The sequence below is a fragment of the Geotrypetes seraphini genome, chromosome 1 (assembly GCF_902459505.1).
Source record: "Geotrypetes seraphini chromosome 1, aGeoSer1.1, whole genome shotgun sequence".
Lineage (NCBI taxonomy): Eukaryota > Metazoa > Chordata > Amphibia > Gymnophiona > Dermophiidae > Geotrypetes > Geotrypetes seraphini.
Window position 1 is genome coordinate 402640099 of NC_047084.1, and position 19049 is coordinate 402659147.

Here is a 19049-nt window from a genome sequence, read left to right on the forward strand (position 1 = left end):
ACACTAGTACACACTAGAACTCATTACTACAAAAAACACAGAGGAAGAAACCACTCCTCCTTAAAGCCTGTCCCTCCAGCCAACCTACCCAACCTCACCTCTGTCTCTCTCACCCCTGTCCCCACACTCTACTGTAACGCCAGATCAGTCTGCAACAAGACCCAAATAATAAAAGACCTACTCGATGACTCCGATCCGGGTTTCGTGTGCATCACAGAATCATGGATCGGAAAAGATGATACTGTCACACAAAACGAACTCTGCCCCCCTGGCTACCATGGCCTCTTCTCACCCAGAATCAACCGGAAAGGAGGAGGCCTGGCTCTGCTTTACAAATCATTCTTCAATGTTCAGCTCCTCGGAAAGGGCAACCATACCTCTCTAGAATTCTTACTAGCTTCAGTTAACAACGAACTCCACCCCCACCCACTAGGCATCTTGCTTCTTTACCGCCCTCCTATCCCCTGGAATAAATCTTCAGAACTTGTCCTAGAGACTACAACAAGAGCCTTCCTTAAATTCCAGAGACTACTGATCATAGGAGATATTAACCTCCACCTTGATGATAAACACCAGCAAGGACACAACTGAATTCATAGACTTCCTTACCTCCCTAGGCTTCACCACTCCTTCACCCACACCTACCCATGATAAAGGACATACACTAGACATCTTTAGCTTCCTCGACCTGATTGAGCAAAAAACTTCTGCCGAAGAGGCCCACTGGGACCTTGTCCCATGGTCTGACCACCTTCTAGGCTCTTTCTGCCTCCCTATCTTCATGTCTCTTCTAGGTACTCCACCCCGGCCCACAAAATCTATCACCTACCGCAAAAAAATCACAAGCGAATGTTCTGGACCCAATTTCTTAACCAACTTCCCCCTTCTCCTAAACACGCAGACCCAGAGTCCAACTGGCATAATTGGGTTACCCTTTCCGGGACTACCTACCTCGCTCTGGCCCCTTTATCTACAAAATCTATCTCCAACTCCCACAAGCCCCCTGGTACACAGGGAACTAAAACAGAATTGTCGAGCCCTGGAACGGAAATGGAAAAAATCGAAATCCCCCTCAGACAAACAATCCTGGCGAGACAACATCAAGTGCTATAACACAATACTAAAAAAAGCAAGAAAGAATTTCTATGGAGATAAATTCACCAGATCAAAAAATCAAAATAGTACTCTGTTCTACATCTGGCGAAACTTAACCTCAAAAAACGACTCCACCTCTCCCCTCTCCCCTCCTTCCGCAAACGACTTAGCCAAATTTTTCAATGAAAAGATTTCCACCATAAGGAGCTCTTTCCCCTCAGCAGTCTCTTACAATTCTCTTCCTCCCAATGACTCAAACCCTATCCCAGCGGATAGATCCTGGATGACATTTGAACCCATATCTGAACCCCAGATCTCTAAACTCTGTCTCAGACTGAAATCCTGCAAATGCATCTTAGATCCCTTCCCATCCCACCTCTATGAAAACATTTCTGCACAGGCCATCTCCTCCCTTACGAGACTTATTAACTCTGCTCTACTATCAGGCTTGTTCTCCACAAAAATGGGCCACATTGCCTTGTCACCTATTCTGAAAAAAGCCGATCTCGACCCCTCCTTCCCATCAAACTACTGTCCCATAGCAAATATCCCTCTACTTACCAAACTTCTAGAAACCATAGTTGCTACCCAGCTCTCTTCCTATCTCGAGAGATTCTCCATTCTTCACCCCTACCAACATGGCTTCAGACCCAGCTTTAGCACTGAATCCCTCCTAGTTTCCCTAATTTCAAAGGTACAACAACTACACTCACGTAACAAATTAGCTGTCCTATTACAATTCGATCTTTCTGCTGCTTTTGATGTCGTCCACCACGACATACTACTTTACCAACTTTCTGAGATTGGAATCGAATCCACCGTCCTAATGTGGTTCTCAAACTTCTTACGCTCCCGCTCCTATACCGTCAACACAAATGGCACCATGTCCACTCCTTGGACTCCATCTTGCGGTGTCCCTCAAGGATCACCCCTTTCCCCTATTCTCTTTAACATCTACATGTCCTCCCTGAAACTCTTTCAACTATCCCCCCTGGAAACAATCTACACTTACACAGATGACATCCTTGTCCTCCTTGAGACTGACCAGAACCTCACAAACCTCCACGAAAACATTACAGCTTGCATAATGAGACTCCGTGCCTGGTCCCTTTCGGTACAGATGAAACTAAACGAATCAAAAACAAAACTACTTTGGCTCGGACCAAAATTCGAACACCTGCCCACCCTTTTCGCACTACCCACAGGCGATACACTCCAGCTCGAATTCTCATGCAAGGTCCTTGGTATCATTATCGATTCCTCCCTCTCCCTCAATGACCACCTCAACTCCTTGGCAAAATCATGCTTTTTCAGCCTCCACATGCTGAGGAAAGCTAGATCCTACTTCAGCCAACAACACTTTGCCATCCTTGTCCAATCCATCATCCTCTCCAAACTAGATTACTGCAACGCCATCTACTTAAATCTATCAACAAAAAGTCTTCTAAGACTCCAGCTAATCCAGAATACTGCAGCCAAGCTGATCTCAAAACGCAAATCTGACCATGCCTCCCCACTCCTTGCCAAACTTCACTGGCTCCCAATAATCCCCAGAATCCATTTCAAATGTTCCTGCCTGGTTTTTAAGATCATTCATGGCATCCTCCCTCCTCTTATCCCAGTGGGTCTTTCAACTCCTCCAGTCCCGATCCTCCAGAACTGCCCAAAGGTATAAACTAGCTTTCCCCTCCCTACGCGGCATCCACTATGCAGGCAAACTGGGAAAATCCCTTCTCTTCAAAATCACAGGTCTATGGAATGACCTCACCTCCCCGTTGCGGAACTTGAGCTCCCTTCAGTTATTCTGCAAACAACTGAAAACCTGGCTTTTCAGCAAATTGTAACTCTATCCTTCACCCCCTTTCCCCCCCCTTCTTCATATAAATTCATGTAATCCTTTTTTTTTCTTCCTCTCTACCTACTATTTTAAGTTCTTGTAAACCGTGTCGAGCTCCATACTCATGGAGATGATGCGGTATATAAACTTAAGGTTAGATTAGATTAAATTAGAGTGTCGAGCTCCATACTCATGGAGATGATGCGGTATATAAACTTAAGGTTAGATTAGATTAGATTAGAGCAATGGTCCCAGACTATCCCTATAATCTACTGCTACTCCTATCTGTACCCCTCAATTCCTTTATCCTCTAGTAACCTATCCAAACCTTCTTTGAAGCCTTGTAACGTGCTCCGGCCTATCACAGCCTCCGGAAGCACGTTCCATGTATCCACCACCCTCTGGGTGGAAAAGAACTTTCTGGCATTTGTTCTAAATCTGTCCCCTTTTAATTTCTCCAAGTGTCCCCTTGTACTTGTGGTTCCCCATAATCTGAAAAATCTGTCCCTGTCTATCTTTTCTATACCCTTCAGGATCTTGAAGGTTTCTATCATGTCTCCTCTAAGTCTCCGCTTTTCCAGGGAGAACAGCCACAGCTTTTTCAGTCTGTCAGTATATGAGAGGTTTTCCATACCCCTTATCAGTTTAGTTGCTCTTCTCTGGACTCCCTCAAGTACCGCCATGTCCTTCTTGAGGTACAGCGACCAGTACTGGACACAGTACTCCAGATGCGGTTGCACCATTGCATGATACAGTGGCAGGATGACCTCCTTTGTCCTGGTCGTGATACCCTTCTTAATGATACCCAACATTTTGTTTGCTTTTCTTGAGGCTGTGGCGCACTGTGCCGACGCCTTCAAAGATGTGTCTACCATCACTCCCAGGTCTCTTTCAAGGTTACTTACCCCTAGCAGTGATCCCCCCATTTTGTAGCTGAACATCGGGTTCTTTTTCTCTACTTGCATGACCTTGCATTTCCCTACGTTAAAGTTCATTTGCCATTTCTTGTCCCATTCTTCTAGCGTTGTTAGGTTCCTTTGCAGATCTTCGCAGTCTTCCATGGTTTCAGCCCTGTGGTAGAGTTTGGTGTCATCCGCAAATTTAATAACTTCGCAATTTGTTCCCGCCTCCAGGTCATTAATAAATATATTGAACAGGAGCGGTCCCAGCACCGACCCCTGCGGAACTCCGCTCGTTACCCAATGCCAGTCTGAGTAATGGCCCTTTACTCCAACCCTCTGTTTCCTGTCTGCCAGCCAGTTTTTGATCCATCGGTGGACCTCCCCTTGTACCCCGTGTTTCCACAGCTTTTTAAGCAGTCTTTCGTGCGGTACCTTGTCGAAGGCTTTTTGAAAGTCAAGGTAAATGATGTCAATGGATTCCCCTTTATCCACCTGGCTGTTTACCCCCTCAAAGAAGTACAATAAGTTTGTGAGGCATGACCTACCTTTGCAGAAGCCGTGCTGGCTCGACTTTAGCTGTCCATTGTTTTCTATGTGTTCACAGATACTGTCCTTAATCAGTGCTTCCATCATCTTTCCCAGGACCGAGGTCAAGCTCACCGGCCTGTAGTTTCCCGGGTCCCCCCTTGAACCCTTCTTGAAGATGGGCGTGACATTTGCAATTTTCCAATCCTCCGGGATCTCTCCAGTTTTTAAGGATAGGTTACATATTTGGCGAAGTGGCTCTGCTATTTCGTTCCTTAGTTCCTTGAGTACCCCATCCACTCAGTCCTAAAAAGAAAATTAGTTTACCCTCCATCCCCTCCCTCTTCTCCCCCCTTACCCTATCCCCTTTAAATCTCTCTCGTCTTCTGTCCCTAGTGCTAGATCCCGACATCAGTCGATGAGACCGAATGTCAGGTCTATTTCCAGACATCAGAGTCGAAGAAAGTTAACCTTGACCCAGTTCTCCATAATTTTGCTTAAAATTTATCCCCATACAGTCTCTTATCTTTATTTTATCAAATACTAAATATAAAAATGTTAACATCAAAGATTATTCTCATTGTCTCTGTAGTCTCTTCTTTTGTTCTACTCTATGCCATTTCTGTCTTGACGGTTCCCTAGGTGGAGGTTGTGATGGATCCTTATATTTTTCTCCTTCCGTATTCCAAAGTTTAGCCTGTATGAGTAGTTGTTGTGCTTCTGAGGCTGATACAACTTTATGTAGCTTGCCTTCTAACATAAAAGAGATCCCAAATGGATAGTGCCATTTGTAGCGAATATTATTCTGTTGCAAACATCTAGTTACTTCGCGACAATCCCATCGTCGTTTCAAAGTTCCTGAAGAGATATCTGCAAATAGTTCTACTTTTGCATTATTCTACATCAAATAGCCCAGTTTCCGAGCTGCATGTAGGACTCTCTCCTTCTGTGGATATCTTAGGAAACATACAATTATATCCCAAATTATGTGGATCCAGAGCTTGATGTATTTGTTCGAATTCTATAACTAAATGCTCTGCATCTGGATTTTCAGCATGTAAAAACTTATTGCATATAGATTGTATAAAGGCTGATGTATCTTTTAGATCTTCCAATTCAGGGATTCCTCTAAATCTCAGGTTATTTCGCCTTAACCTATTTTCTCCATCTTCCACTTTTAGGAGTAACTCTTCTACTGATAGGTCTAATTATTTACAGTGTTGTTGGATTTCTGTTATCTCCTGTTCATGCAAAATAACCCTCTCTTCAATTTCTTGAAGGCTCTGGCTCATATCATCCATTTTTTATGGAGGCCATCGATATTTATTTTAATATCAGAGGTGAAGACTGCTAGTGAGAGTTTCATGTCAGCTATCCATTGTAAATCCCCCTTGCTAGCTGTAAGGTTTGAAACGCCAGGTCCCAGGTTCAATTCCCTCACCGAAGATTCACCAGGAATTAGAATCAAATGAGAAGCACAGCCAGAGGTGATTGCATAAAGAATATATTATAGAAATAGGCATACAGAAAAGTAGGATTCATAAAAGTTACAATTACAGAGACTGCTTCTGTGTTCTTGTGAATGAGAGAGAACACACAAAGAAAGAGAGAGAAATAGGGGGTTGGGGAGGGTGATGTCCCAAGCTTCAGGTAGAGAGCAAGACGAACAAGAAGAGGGGGGTGATGTTGCGAGGGGGCTTTTATAGTTTGGAAACTTATTCTAAAATACACAATCTATTGAGCTTCAATAGAAGTTAAACATATTAAACTTGTGCTAAACAGGAAAAGAATAGGCTGAAGTCAAATGTAATTTCCAGTATGCCTCTGACAATAGTTTCTGATTAATCTTAGTTATCTGTGCACCTGGACCCATTGTATATCCTAAGCTGTCCATCCTAAGCATCAGACATTAACACATCTTCTTAGCACCTCTTTGCCCCTCTTAGCTGCAAGTTGGTTTGTAATCATGATTTAATCAGGACTATTTGAAATCGTCTTTAGGGCTATATGAAACCATATGCCTGGATGCTTTCTGTGAATAAGCACTCAGGGTCTATCTGCATCTACATTCCAGAGTCAGATTGATATAATTTCCCATAGGCCTTTGCTGACATTAGTTATGCCAACTGAAAATGCTGATTGCTAGCGATAGCTATGCTGACATCTCCCATACTTTTTTTTAAAAAATTCTTTGAAATGAAGGCAAGCTTGCGGTGCCCTTCTAAAAACAGCCAGTCTGCCCTTCGCAGTTGCCTCTCTTACCCCCAACCTTATATCAGCATGTCCCATGTCCTGCAGAATCTCCAAGCTATGAAGATAAACAGTTCCCATTATGAGTTCAAACCTCAGTCTTAGGTTGTACAGTCATCAGGGCGGGGAAACCCAAGATATCATATCTTACCCGTAGTTGAGAGCGAATAAACTGCATAAGGGATGCAGGAAACTTTCTCAGGAGGTTCAGGCATTAAGGTACCAAGATATCATGAGAGAGTATGCAAGTATGGGATATGAGATAATATATTATGTCTGACTCTGGTATGCAATGCAATAGGCCATGCCAAATTAACCAAATTAGAACCGAATTAACCAAATTAGCAAGTGTCAGAGAATAAACTGGAAATTCATGTATAACTGTCCTAAAAGCTAGAAGGAACTTTGTGAGATAAAGAAATGTACATGTGTTTCATTTTACAGCAAAGGAGAATCATAACAATACATAGCAAAATTTGTAGAATAATTAAGATAATGATAGGGTGAATTAAAACATTAAATACGTGGTTTGCAGTGGGTGAATATTCAAAGAAAAGTTCCCAAACTGAGACATGAGCATCTCGTAGCAAATTTTCTACAGTTTGTGCAATCTGTCCATTTTCAAAAGTGATAAATGTCTCGTTCCCCATACCAAGAGGTAGTGGATGCACAGCATATGAAATAAAGTCTGGAATGTCCATAGAATCATTAGTTACCAGAAGTGTGCAGTAGGTTCTATTGTTCAGTAAATAGGTTGAACTGTACAGCAGAGCATTCTTAGGAAGGTGGCTGTCCTGAATCCAGGGAAACAACGAACAGGAAACGTTTTGTACAGCATGTGTGAGGAAGTAGAGGAGTAGATCTTTGTAGTCAGGGTGCAGGAAGATGAATTAGTCCAGCAGGAACTGACAGTCTCGTTAAACTGGTAAGATGCATACTTGGGATGAAATGATGTCTGCACAGGATCTGTTAGTCACTGGAAACTGATGGTGTTCACCCTTGGGGTTAAATTCCCCCCCTATCAAACTTTCAGGAAGTTAACTAAAACCTACCTTTTTGACAAATTCCTCTGAACGTTCTCCTCTCCTCCCTCCTCCTCCTCTGACCTTGACTCTCCCCAGACTCTTTACCGCCGTATGTAACACTTCTACTTGTAACTCTGATGTATGTAACTCATAGCAAACATAACTACTCCGAATATATTACCTACCTGCAAAAATTAACTTCTCCGTAAATGTATCGTCTAAAATGTAAATTCAATTTGATTGAAAATATGCATTATCTAAAATATTAATGTAACATTAACAAAATTGTATCTTCGCTGTAATTGTAGTCTCTTCTTCTGTTAACCGCATAGAACTTCCATGGTAATGCGGTATACAAGAATAAAGTTATTATTAAGTTATTATTAAATTATGTCTGTGCATACAGGGAGGGATACACCGGCTTGAAAAGAGTCCAGATATCATTCAGCAGCTGTACTCCAGTGTGATCCAAATAAGAGATAGAAAATGAGAGAGAAACCATGTTGCCTGTACTGAATGTAGAGAGAGAGAGAGAGAGACCAGGTTGCCTGTACTAAATGTGGCAACATGTGACAATATTAATGCATTTACTTGGTATAGTTATGGCAAAAGAGAGACAGTATTCAGTTACTTAAGGTTCTTAATCGGACATTCCAAAAAGATATGTTTTTGTGTGCTGCACACAAATATTATGGCACTTCAGAGAGACCATAATTATGTACTGAATGTATTCGGAAATGTATGCTAAATGGATCATATCTAGTGAGCACCATAGAATAAACACTGTATAGAGTAAAACCTTTTCTTAAAAATATAACCCCTAACTAAGCTACATTTAGGATATGAAAGCTATAAGTAAAAAGAACATTGCGCAATTAGGCTAGTAAAAAGTGGGAAAAGAGCTCTAGAAATGACCAATGTTATGTATCCTGGAGTACCCACTAAACTAAAGCAAATAGACAACACACAAACCACATGGCACAGACAAAACATAAAACACAAAGTTTGAGGCGTGAAACTATTCTTCCATCTGTCAAGTGTTCAGGGCTGAATTTAACTCTGCAAATAAACACATTGTTATAGAAAAACACAGCAAAGATGAACACCTGAGTAGTACAAATAATGCTTATCATAACCATCTCATATTCAGAAAAGGCATAAAGCTAATGGTTCTTTGGAGCGTCTTTATCTCTGCAGTAATAAAGAGGATCCTTGGAATACATTAGAAATATCTTTGTGCCAAAACTGGTCTGGAATGGCTATGTATATATCCGAATTGCTGCTAAAAAAAAAAGAAAAAGCATTTTAAATTGGCAGCATCCTCAAGGTCACTTAGAGTAAACTTCATCCATGTTCCATTCAGGCCAACCACGTCTGCCACCTGGATCCCACTGCACTCGGAGGAGTGGGCACTGCGGTGCAGAAGTCAGGTGCAGGCTAGATTTGTCTTCTTTTGTCTGCACTGTCGTGTCCTGGAATTCAGAGGCAAGGGGCAAATTCTGAAAATCATTAGTCATGTCTAGGACAGAGAAAAATGCACATTTAGGGTTAAATTTCACAGTAATGTCAGAGTAAGAGGCTGTCACTGGTGCTACAGGCTTTGAAACCTTATTTAGGGCCCGAGAGTGTATAGTGAGCCTACTGGAACACCCTTATTTAGCAAATGACCAAGCTGGAGAGCCACATGCTAAAGAGATAGGTCCACTCAGACCCCTCTCCTCCATCTTAGACACTAGTTCTATTGCTGGAGGAAGTACTGGATGCTGTGTTTGTGGTTGAGGTTCTTTGGCATCAAACAAAATTTCAATGTACCTTTTCCCACAATCTAACTTCTGTGCTCAAACAGGAACATCTGCAGCCTCTGAATGAGTTACACTACGATCTTGCTGCTGCACTGGCAGGCAACACTGTGGCTAACTGCACAGGAATTTCTGTACCCTATCCAAGACCAGCCACTTCAACTATTTCTTTGCCTGTATTCTCACTCATGCTGGAAGTATGAGTGAGAATACAGGCATTCTACAATAATAATAATAATAATAACTTTATTTTTCTATACCGCCATAGTCAAACTGACTTCTAGGCGGTTCACATAGAAAGAAGGCTGGACAATCAGCGAATTACAAAATGCAAGAAAAATGAAGTTACATCATGAATTTTGTCTTTCCTTTGTTCCTTTTGTGGGATAGACACACACTTTGAAGCTGTGTCATGTAGACCCTGAATCTCACAAATTTCCACATTTTTCTGATCTCCAGTAGGAGGCGCTGTATCTGTAAAACTGCTTCCAGCCCCTGTATCAATCAAAGTTAATTTATCCTGACCCTCTATGATAGTATTAATATTGGGGCAGTCAGAAGTGTCCAATATCAAAGGTGCCACATACCTCAAGCTGAATTCTGAGTCTGACTTCTTTCCCTTATCCTGCGTCTCCAGAAGTGAGTCCACAGGTAAGTGATAGGAGTCCGGCATGGCTGTGAAGGTTTGAGTCACCTTGGTATTTGGACACAGAGAGTTAGGACACTGTTTTTCCTGGCTGTGCTCTGAGCTCATGGAAAGGAATATAAGTGGAGGAATTTCTGTAACAACCACTGACATGCCCTCTATTTCCTGTGTGTGGTGTTTTATTGTATTGGGGTGCTCCTTCAGCACGCAACCTCCTAGCTTCCAATACTGAAATAATTTGAGCTGGCTGGGTCTTCCACATAGGCCCAATCCTGAGCAGTAAAGTGTCAAAAGGCTTTAGGGTCCTCCAAAAACAACAGAAGGTGTTTAGTAATCTCAAGGGATAATAATTCTAATAGAAATTCTTTATGTTCTCTCTGACCATAATCTGAAGAACTGGGCCAATGTTCATGTAGTACAGCATTTATTACCCACACTCTATATGCAAACTGCTCTAGTGTATCAGTTGGCAGGGGTGAAAGAGTTCTAAGCACTTGCAGGGAGGTGCATCAAAATAGTTGTTCGATGGCAATCTTTACAAACTGGTATGGATGAACAAGAGATCCAAATTTATAATAATGTGGACCCAGGGCTAGGTGCATAAGCTTATCAAAATCTGCATTGTTCCTTTTGTATTTGCCTAGACCCAAGTGAATCAGTATATCAGTAGCCCATTTGCAAACTTCATTTCTCCACTATTCTTTCAATGTCACTGTCTTTCATATGTCTCTGCAGCACTACTGTTACTGGAGCTGTGTCACTTATAGGGTACTATTGGTATTGCTCTGGCCTGGTAATGAATTTTCCTCATCTTCATTTGTCGGTTCTTCTTCCTGTTCTACATCTGTAGCTAGTTTACCTTTTCACTTGCCTGCTACAAAAACGGTGTTCTGTTTCTCTATAAACTGACTACATGGATTATATGGTGAAGGTGGCACTGGTGCAGATGGCAGAATCTGTGAGGAGACAGCATTAACCTGTCCCTGTGAGGCACATTTTGACTTTAAATACTTTAATTCTGCCTTGGCCTCTTCTAATTGTTCATTTATAGCTAAAAAGGAATTTGTAGCTTGAACAATTTGGGTTCTTAGCATAGATATATTAATTTGTGCCTCATCTAAGTCTTTGGACAGCTGATGGCACTGAGTGTTCAAGGCAGTATTTTCTTGTCTTATGCTAATAATTCCCCTACAGAGGCCTTGAATGAAAAGACACTTTCGTTTATTTGTTTTCTTTCTAAACTCCTGAGAATGATTAACCATTTGTTTCTGAATATCGTGCCATGTGTGTTCTGGAAAATTACCCTCATATGGATCTCCCTTCTTGTCAAAATATTTCTGTACAATATCTGTGAGTTATTGAAAATCAAAAGGGTTCATATTTGAGGCTGCAGTCTGCCTTGGTATGTGGGCCTTGCTCATCCCTGTCTGATGCTCCCTCTGATGAAGGAGGGAGACTTTAGTTAATAGGTAGAAAAATGAGGTGCCACCGGCATAAAGAATACATTTATGCCCACACTTGCCCACACTTTAATGCAAAGGTTACTACCTGAAATTTATAGGCAGATGTTTAGCAGGAAAAAATATAAGAAGTCGGTTAGAAGAGGAGAGATGCCAGCTGCCAGTTCCATTGTGCACTGGGCCTTTCACCAGGGCAGAGACTGACAAGAAATAGAATTAAAAGCACAAAGGAAAAAAAGTAAAAGTTATTAGTACAGATGTGGCATGTCTTAATTGAGTGACTGTTTTAATTTTGGACCATGCTTTTCTTCAGAGCAGCTCAAATATTCTTACATGCAACACACTCTAGCAAGCCTATAATAGCAAAGCATAAAATGCAAACTGGCACAGGTAAACTACAAAGACTTTTGATAGTATAATCTCCCCAAATATTAAACCCAAAATATTACTGGAACTTTTCACAACTGTGTCATCCAGTCTAAAACAATTTAAGGGTTCCAGAAGGTCTTTTGATTTCTATCTCACTCTGTCTGTCAATCAAAAATACAAAGTCTATTGATAAGTAAAATCTCACAAAGTATAAAACCCCACAATATTACTGGAAATTTTCACCAGTGTGTCATCCAGTCTAAAGTACAATCAATCTAAGGGTTTTCCAAGGTCTTTTGATTTCTATCTCACTCTGTCTATACTGCACAAGGTCTTTTGAGTGGAAAATACCATCTCTCACCTTGTCTTATGCAGCCAAGAATCCTATTGCACAGTGCATACAAGGAAAAAAATTGAATTCTACTTACCCAAATGAAATCATCAGGAAGGACCGAGATAAGCCCCCAAAATGTAAGGTTTGAACCACCAGGTCCCAGGTTCAATTCCCTCACTGAAGATTCACCAGGAATAGAATCAAATGAGAAGCACAGCCAGAGGTGATTGCATACATAATATATTATAAAAATAGGCATACAGAAAAGTAGGATTCATAGAAGTTACAATTACAATTACAGAGATTGCTTCTGTATTCTTGTGAATGAGAAAGAACACACAAAGAAAGAGAGAGAGAGAAATAGGGGGTTGAGGAGGGTGATGTCCCTAGCTTCAGGTAGAGAGCAAGATGAACAAGAAGAGGGGGGTAATGTTGCAAGGGGGCTTTTATAGTTTGGAAACTTATTCTAAAATACACAATCTATTGAGCTTCAATAGAAGTTAAACATATTAAACTTGTGCTAAACAGGAAAAGAATAGGCTGAAGTCAAATGTAATTTCCAGTATGCCTCTGACAATAGTTTCTGATTAATCTTAGTTATCTGTGCACCTGGACCCATTGTATGTCCTAAGCTGTCCATCCTAAGCATCAGACATTAACACATCTTCTTAGCACCTCTTTGCCCCTCTTAGCTGCAAGTTGGTTTGTAATCATGATTTAATCAGGGCTATTTGAAACCATCTGTAGGGCTTTATGAAACCGTCTGCCTGGATGCTTTCTGTGAATAAGCACTCAGGGTCTATCTGCATCTTTATTCCAGAGTCAGATTGATATAATTTCTCATAGGCCTTTGCTGACATTAGTTATGCCAACTGAAAATGCTGATTGCTAGCGATAGCTGTGCTGACACTAGCCACTGCTGAATCTGCTGAGGGAGATTCTAATGTCTCTAAATGTTCTTTTGCCAATATAGTTGTCTCTTCTTCATGTATTAGGTTTTATTCTACAGCTGGCACCTCCCGGAATCAATTTTCCTAATTTCAGCAGCCTGCAATAAGATCGTTGGCACTAGCGATCTTTGCAAGCTGCCATATGGCTTCGTAGTGTCTTCTCTCTGCTGCGGTCCCACCCCTCCTCTGACATCAGAGAAGGAGAGAGACCGCGGCAGAGAGAAGAGAGCTCCAAAGCCGTATGGCAGCTTGCAAAGATCGCTAGCACCAACGATCTTATTGCAGGCTGCTGAAATTAGGAAAATTGATTCCGGGAGGCCAGTGGGGAAGATGGACAGCACAGCAGCGGGAGGCCAGCGGGTAAGCCACTTCCTGACTGAACCACCTCACTCGCCCTCTAAAGCAGGAGTGGCAGGCAGAGGCAGCGCTGCCGCTCCTGCTTTAGGGGAGAGGGTCAGTCAACGAAATCGGGAGGCCGATTTTTTTGTCCTGGTAAATCGATTTGAATCGATTCACCCGAAGTGAATCGGTGAATCGATTTGAATCGTGAACTGGGACAAAAAAATCCGTACTCATCCTAAATTCCTTCCTAAAGTGGTTTCAGAATTTCATCTCAACCAATCCATTGTTCTTCCAGTGTTCTTTCCAAAGCCTCATTCTCACCCTGGGGAATCAGCTCTTCATACTCTGGACTGTAAACGTGCTTTGGCCTTCTATTTGAAACACACCAAACCGCACAGAACTGCTCCTCAACTTTTTGTCTCCTTCGATCCAAACAAGTTGGGATCCAAACAATCTCTAAGCGTACCATCTCCAACTGAATGGCTGCTTGTATCTCTTTCTGCTATGCCCAAGCTGGATTACAACTACAGAGTCGAGTCACAGCCCATAAAGTCAGAGCAATGGCAGCTTCAGTAGCTTTCCTCAGATCTACACCTATTGAGGAAATTTGCAAAGCTGCTATTTAGTCCTCGGTTCATACTTTCACCTCTCACTATTGTCTGGATGTCTTCTCCAGACGGGATGGCCATTTTGGCCAGAGAGTATTACAAAATTTATTCTCCTAAGTAGCCAGTGCTCCCATCGTCCCATTCTGTTTAGCTTGGAGGTCACCCATATGTGAGAATAGGCTGCCTGCTTGTCCTGGGATAAAGCACAGTTACTTACTGTAACAGTTGTTATCCAAGGACAGCAGACAGCTATTCTCACATCCCACCCACCTCCCCTGGTTGGCTTCTCTGCTAGGTATCTGAACTGAGAAAACTCGCCCTGACCTGGGCGGTGTGGCTGACTCGAAACTTCTAAGTTTCTACAAGCAAATCTGCTTGCGAGGCTGTCCACATCTGGGCTCCGTGGATGACGTCACCCATATGTGAGAATAGCTGCCTGCTGTCCCTGAATAACAACTGTTATGGTAAGTAACTGTGCTATCCTGTAAATAAGAGTTGTAGAATAAAATAACGGATGCAATTATCTTTGTATGTGTACATCGCTTAGAAGCAAGATTAAGCTATTTAATCAAATTTTTAATAAAACTTGAAACTTGAATTGTGTAATACACAGGGCCTAATTTATGGAGGAACTGTCTAGAACTCTTTTCATACACCAGTCAAGCCTGTAGGGAACAGGAACAGAGAGCATGAGCGTGGAGCAGAGAGAGGACATTCTACTTCTATTATAGCTCCTCTTTTCATGTTGCTTCTGCCCCTTCTCCTGGTCAGCTTCCTTGTGGTCTATAAATTAATCTCTGGCAATATGGATGCCAACTTGCATTTTACTTTTTTGCAGGTAATTTTGTATTCTGAAGGCTTTGAATCCAGTAAAGTTCTTGCAAGAAAGATGACTCAAATGTATAAACTATGCAGTGAGCAGCTTTCCCAACAAGATCACTATGACTTTGGTATGCGAGCGGTCAAATCTGTGCTTGTCATGGCTGGGTAAGATATATTTCTTGAGATTTTAAATTATTATTAATAATTTAAAATGAATGTTAAATTAAAATTAATTTTTAATTTAAATAATATATTCCTATAGTATATTTTCTATTACTTAAATTCTTATAAACATTTATATTTATTTACTTTTCACTGTGGAATTTGATATATGCTATCTTTGACTTAACAATGTATGTCTATTATATGTACATTATCCCCCCTTTTACAATATCGGAGCACGGTTTTTAGTGCTGGCTGCGACAATAAGAGCTACGACGCACCACTGTGACTGACACTAAAAATTACGTGTATGTAAAAACTATTTTGAGATTGCTAATCATGTAGACTGTGTGTCAACAAGATATTTTATGTTCAACTGCTCTTTTCAGGTTATTGTTATTATTAATTTAGGTCTTTGAAAAGACAGAATCCAAATTTAAATGAGGATGTGGTGTTAATCAGAGCTTTGCGAGACTCAAACCTACCTAAATTTCTTGCAGATGATGCTGATCTATTCAGGTACAGTTCTATATTATTTTGTCTTTTAAAAATAATTATTTATGAATTTTCAAATTACATATCAAGTATACACTTGTACAGAAAATTGGTTAGACAAGATATTGATTTCTTAAAGTATAAATCATATTACACCTTAACACTCCTAAAAACAGAAGAAATAAAAATTTGGCTAACTCAACTCAAGTCCTCTATACTGAATCCAAGATTTCACATGAGCGAGAAAAAAGAAGAATATAAATCTATACATGTAGGATGTGCTATACATAGAGCTGAGGTAGGAGTGACATATTTAAACCATGGAGCATTTGATTTTTCCCCGTCCAGTCGGGACAAGGCCAAAAACGCAATTAACTGTTGAGGTTCAAAGAAAACATATTTATCTGAGTGGTGGCAAATAATACACTTACAAGGATGTCTCAAATAGAATGTAGCCCCCAATGAAATGACGATGCTTTTGATTTCTCTTGGGAGATCAGGGAACATTTGAATTTTATATCCAAGAAACGCGTTCTGTTTATTTTTAAAGAAAAGCCTCAATAACCATACTTTATCAATGTGGAAGGTGTTTCTATGTCCTTATCTGACGTTTCCAGAATTTCCGATACATTCAATGGTGCCTGATCTGGTATTTTTGACTGTAATTGAGCCCCATTCGTATTTGGTAAGTAATACACTTGAGAGAATGGGGGTAAAGTATCCTCCGGGATTTGCAGAATTTCTACCAAGTATCTCCTAAGCATCTCTCTAGAAGTTACCGTTGTTAGTCTAGGAAAATTAATAAATCTCAGATTATTATTTTGTGAATTGCCAGAAGTCTTACAGCAGCATCAGATGAGCAAGCACCAGATCCCAGAGGAGATAACATAAGGAAATTGTCTTTGTGGAAAGCTTCCAGATCACGGGAGGAGGAAAGGGAAGAAGAGAGATGTCAGACCAGGGAAAGGAAGGAAGAAGGAGGGATTCCAGATTAAGGCAGAGGGAGCAGAAGGGAAAGACAGAGAGATGTTAGACCATAAAAGGAGGAGGAGTGAAAGGAAGGAGGGGAGAGAGATGCCAGATTGTAGGAAGGATAGGATAAAGATCCCGGACCATAGGAGGGGAAAGGAGGAAGATAGATGTCAGACCACGGGAAAGGGAAGGAGGAGATGGTATATACATATAGTGTGCCGCCAGTGGTCACGTAAGCTTTGGGACTGCTGGACTAGCACGAGGTTATTCTCCCCAATGAACCCTCCCCAGTTCAATTCTGTCAGGAAACAGTGTAAGTGGTCAGAATCAGTGGCGTACCTAGGGTATGTGGCACCCGGGGCCCATCATTTTTTGACACCCCCCCCCCCCTCATGTAAAATTTTTTTTTTTTGCAATAACCATGAAATGGAATAAATGGTCAGAATAGAAACAGGCAGTGAAAATTTTCTTTTATTGAACCTCATTTATGTAACCATTATTCCAAACATAACATAACATAAATTATGTCTGAATTGTCATGACATCAGAAGTACATATGGAGTAGTTGCAGGTGATGCTTGGGACAGTTCTGATTATGTTAGTTTGGTTTTATGTGTTTTTTGAATAGAAGGGTTTTTATTTCTTTTTTTAAGGTTTTGTAGTTTGTGGTCGAGGTCAATAGGTTGTAGAGTTGGGGGGTCAAGTGTTGCAGCTCGAATGGCTAGGAGGTTGTCGAACAGTTTTTTTCTTTTGACGTTTTTGGTTGGAGGGTGTGTGAATGGTGCGTGAGTTCTCCTATGTCTGTTTGAAGTGGATTGAATTATTTAGCTGAAGAAATTAGTTACCCCCCCATTCCACACACATTAATTCTCTTCCATTTTTGTTCCCATTATAAAAAAACACTGATAAGTTCCCAGGAAAAAAATACATTAAAATAAGAAGTGAAAACAAAGGCCCCTACAGATGAGAACATAACATAAGAATAGCCTAACTGGGTCACACCAATGGTCCATCATGCCCAGTAGCCCATTCTCATGGTAGCCAATAGTGCTGCCCGATTCAGAGAAAAATATTTCATTCGATTCGATTCACCCTGTTGAATCGATTTTTCGATTAGATTCACTGTTAATGACACCGCTTTTTAAGTTTAAACAAAGTATAACAATAAATTTCACAACAACAATAAATTTCACAAAGTACTTAAAAAAAAAAAAATCACATTTTTCCATTAAAGCAGTTCTGGAGACATTTGCTTGAACAGTCTTTTTTCCCAGTCCATAAGCAAGCAATATGAAAAAGATTTCCTTAATTATCTACTCAAAAATTTTTGCTATTTACTTTCATTGTACCTAGACTATTATTCAGTAGAAAAAATTTAGTTTGTTCAATCAAGCAGAACATTCACTCATAGAAGTCCAATGTCCACACAGGATTTGATTGAACAAACCAAATTTTTTCTACTGAATAATAGTTTAGGTATACTGAATAGCAAAAATGTTAAAGCCACACAGAAAAGCAGTAAAAGTCAATAGGTTCTCCAAGTGGGAACAACCTGATGTCTCAACACTTGAGGAAAAGACCACGTAATAATGTTTATAAGATAAATCATATAAATGATTATACTGAAGCAGGGTGTCCTCAGCGTGAGAGGTAAGCGAGAGGAGAGAATTCTCCAGCGCTTTACACAATAAGGCACAGGTTAATCACCCTCTGCCTGCAGTGCACACCATCATAGGACACCTCAGGTGTGCTCAAATTAATCAATGTGATAAATTAAACAGTGATAAACAATTGGTCAATCACAAGAGTGCAAGATCAAACAGGTTGTTCCCACTCAGAGAACCTATTGACTTTACTGCTTTTCTGTGTGAGTAGATAATTAAGCAAATTTCTGATAGCCTACAGAACTGATTCTCACCTTCCATCCCCAGCCCCCAAGACTTACCAGACCCCCCCTGCCGATGCATTTACTTACTGCCTGAACTGGATATTAAATCGTGGGGAAGAGAGGAGAAATGCGGGGAAAGAGCCAGCCAAAACTAGTATTTGTTGCTGCTGAGTGCACCAATCCAGGGCAAGCAGACGCTTCCCCCATGTCTTAATAACAGACAATGGACTTTTCCTCCAGGAATTTGTCCAAACCTTTCTTAAAACCAGCTACGCTATCTACTTTTAACATAACTTCTGGCCACTTCATTTTTAAGCTTAGATCTTTCCTTCCAAACAGAGACCTTGCTAGATGTCAAATACAGCACAAGGTAACTTCACATGGACTTAACTGTGCAGGAAATGAATCTCCTCATACACCCACCATATAGTGCAAAAATGTGCAAAGGTCTGTTTTTTTCTTTCGATCACTACATAGCCTAATGCCACACAAGCAGCGCTGTTACAAACATATTCTGAAGGTCAATGCTAAGGTTGACAAAGTTTCCTTCCTTGGACCAGAAGGAGAT

At 40.9% G+C, this 19049-nt stretch overlaps 1 protein-coding gene across 1 annotated transcript in view; it reads left to right on the forward strand.

Annotated features, from left to right (window-relative positions):
- The window catches only part of LOC117347325 (dynein heavy chain 6, axonemal-like), a 2502256-nt gene that overhangs the window by 1212759 nt on the left and 1270448 nt on the right, over nt 1–19049 (forward strand). The window contains 2 exon segments of the mRNA XM_033918113.1: nt 14981–15129; nt 15538–15645. Of these exon segments, the coding sequence (XP_033774004.1) occupies nt 14981–15129; nt 15538–15645 (257 nt within the window).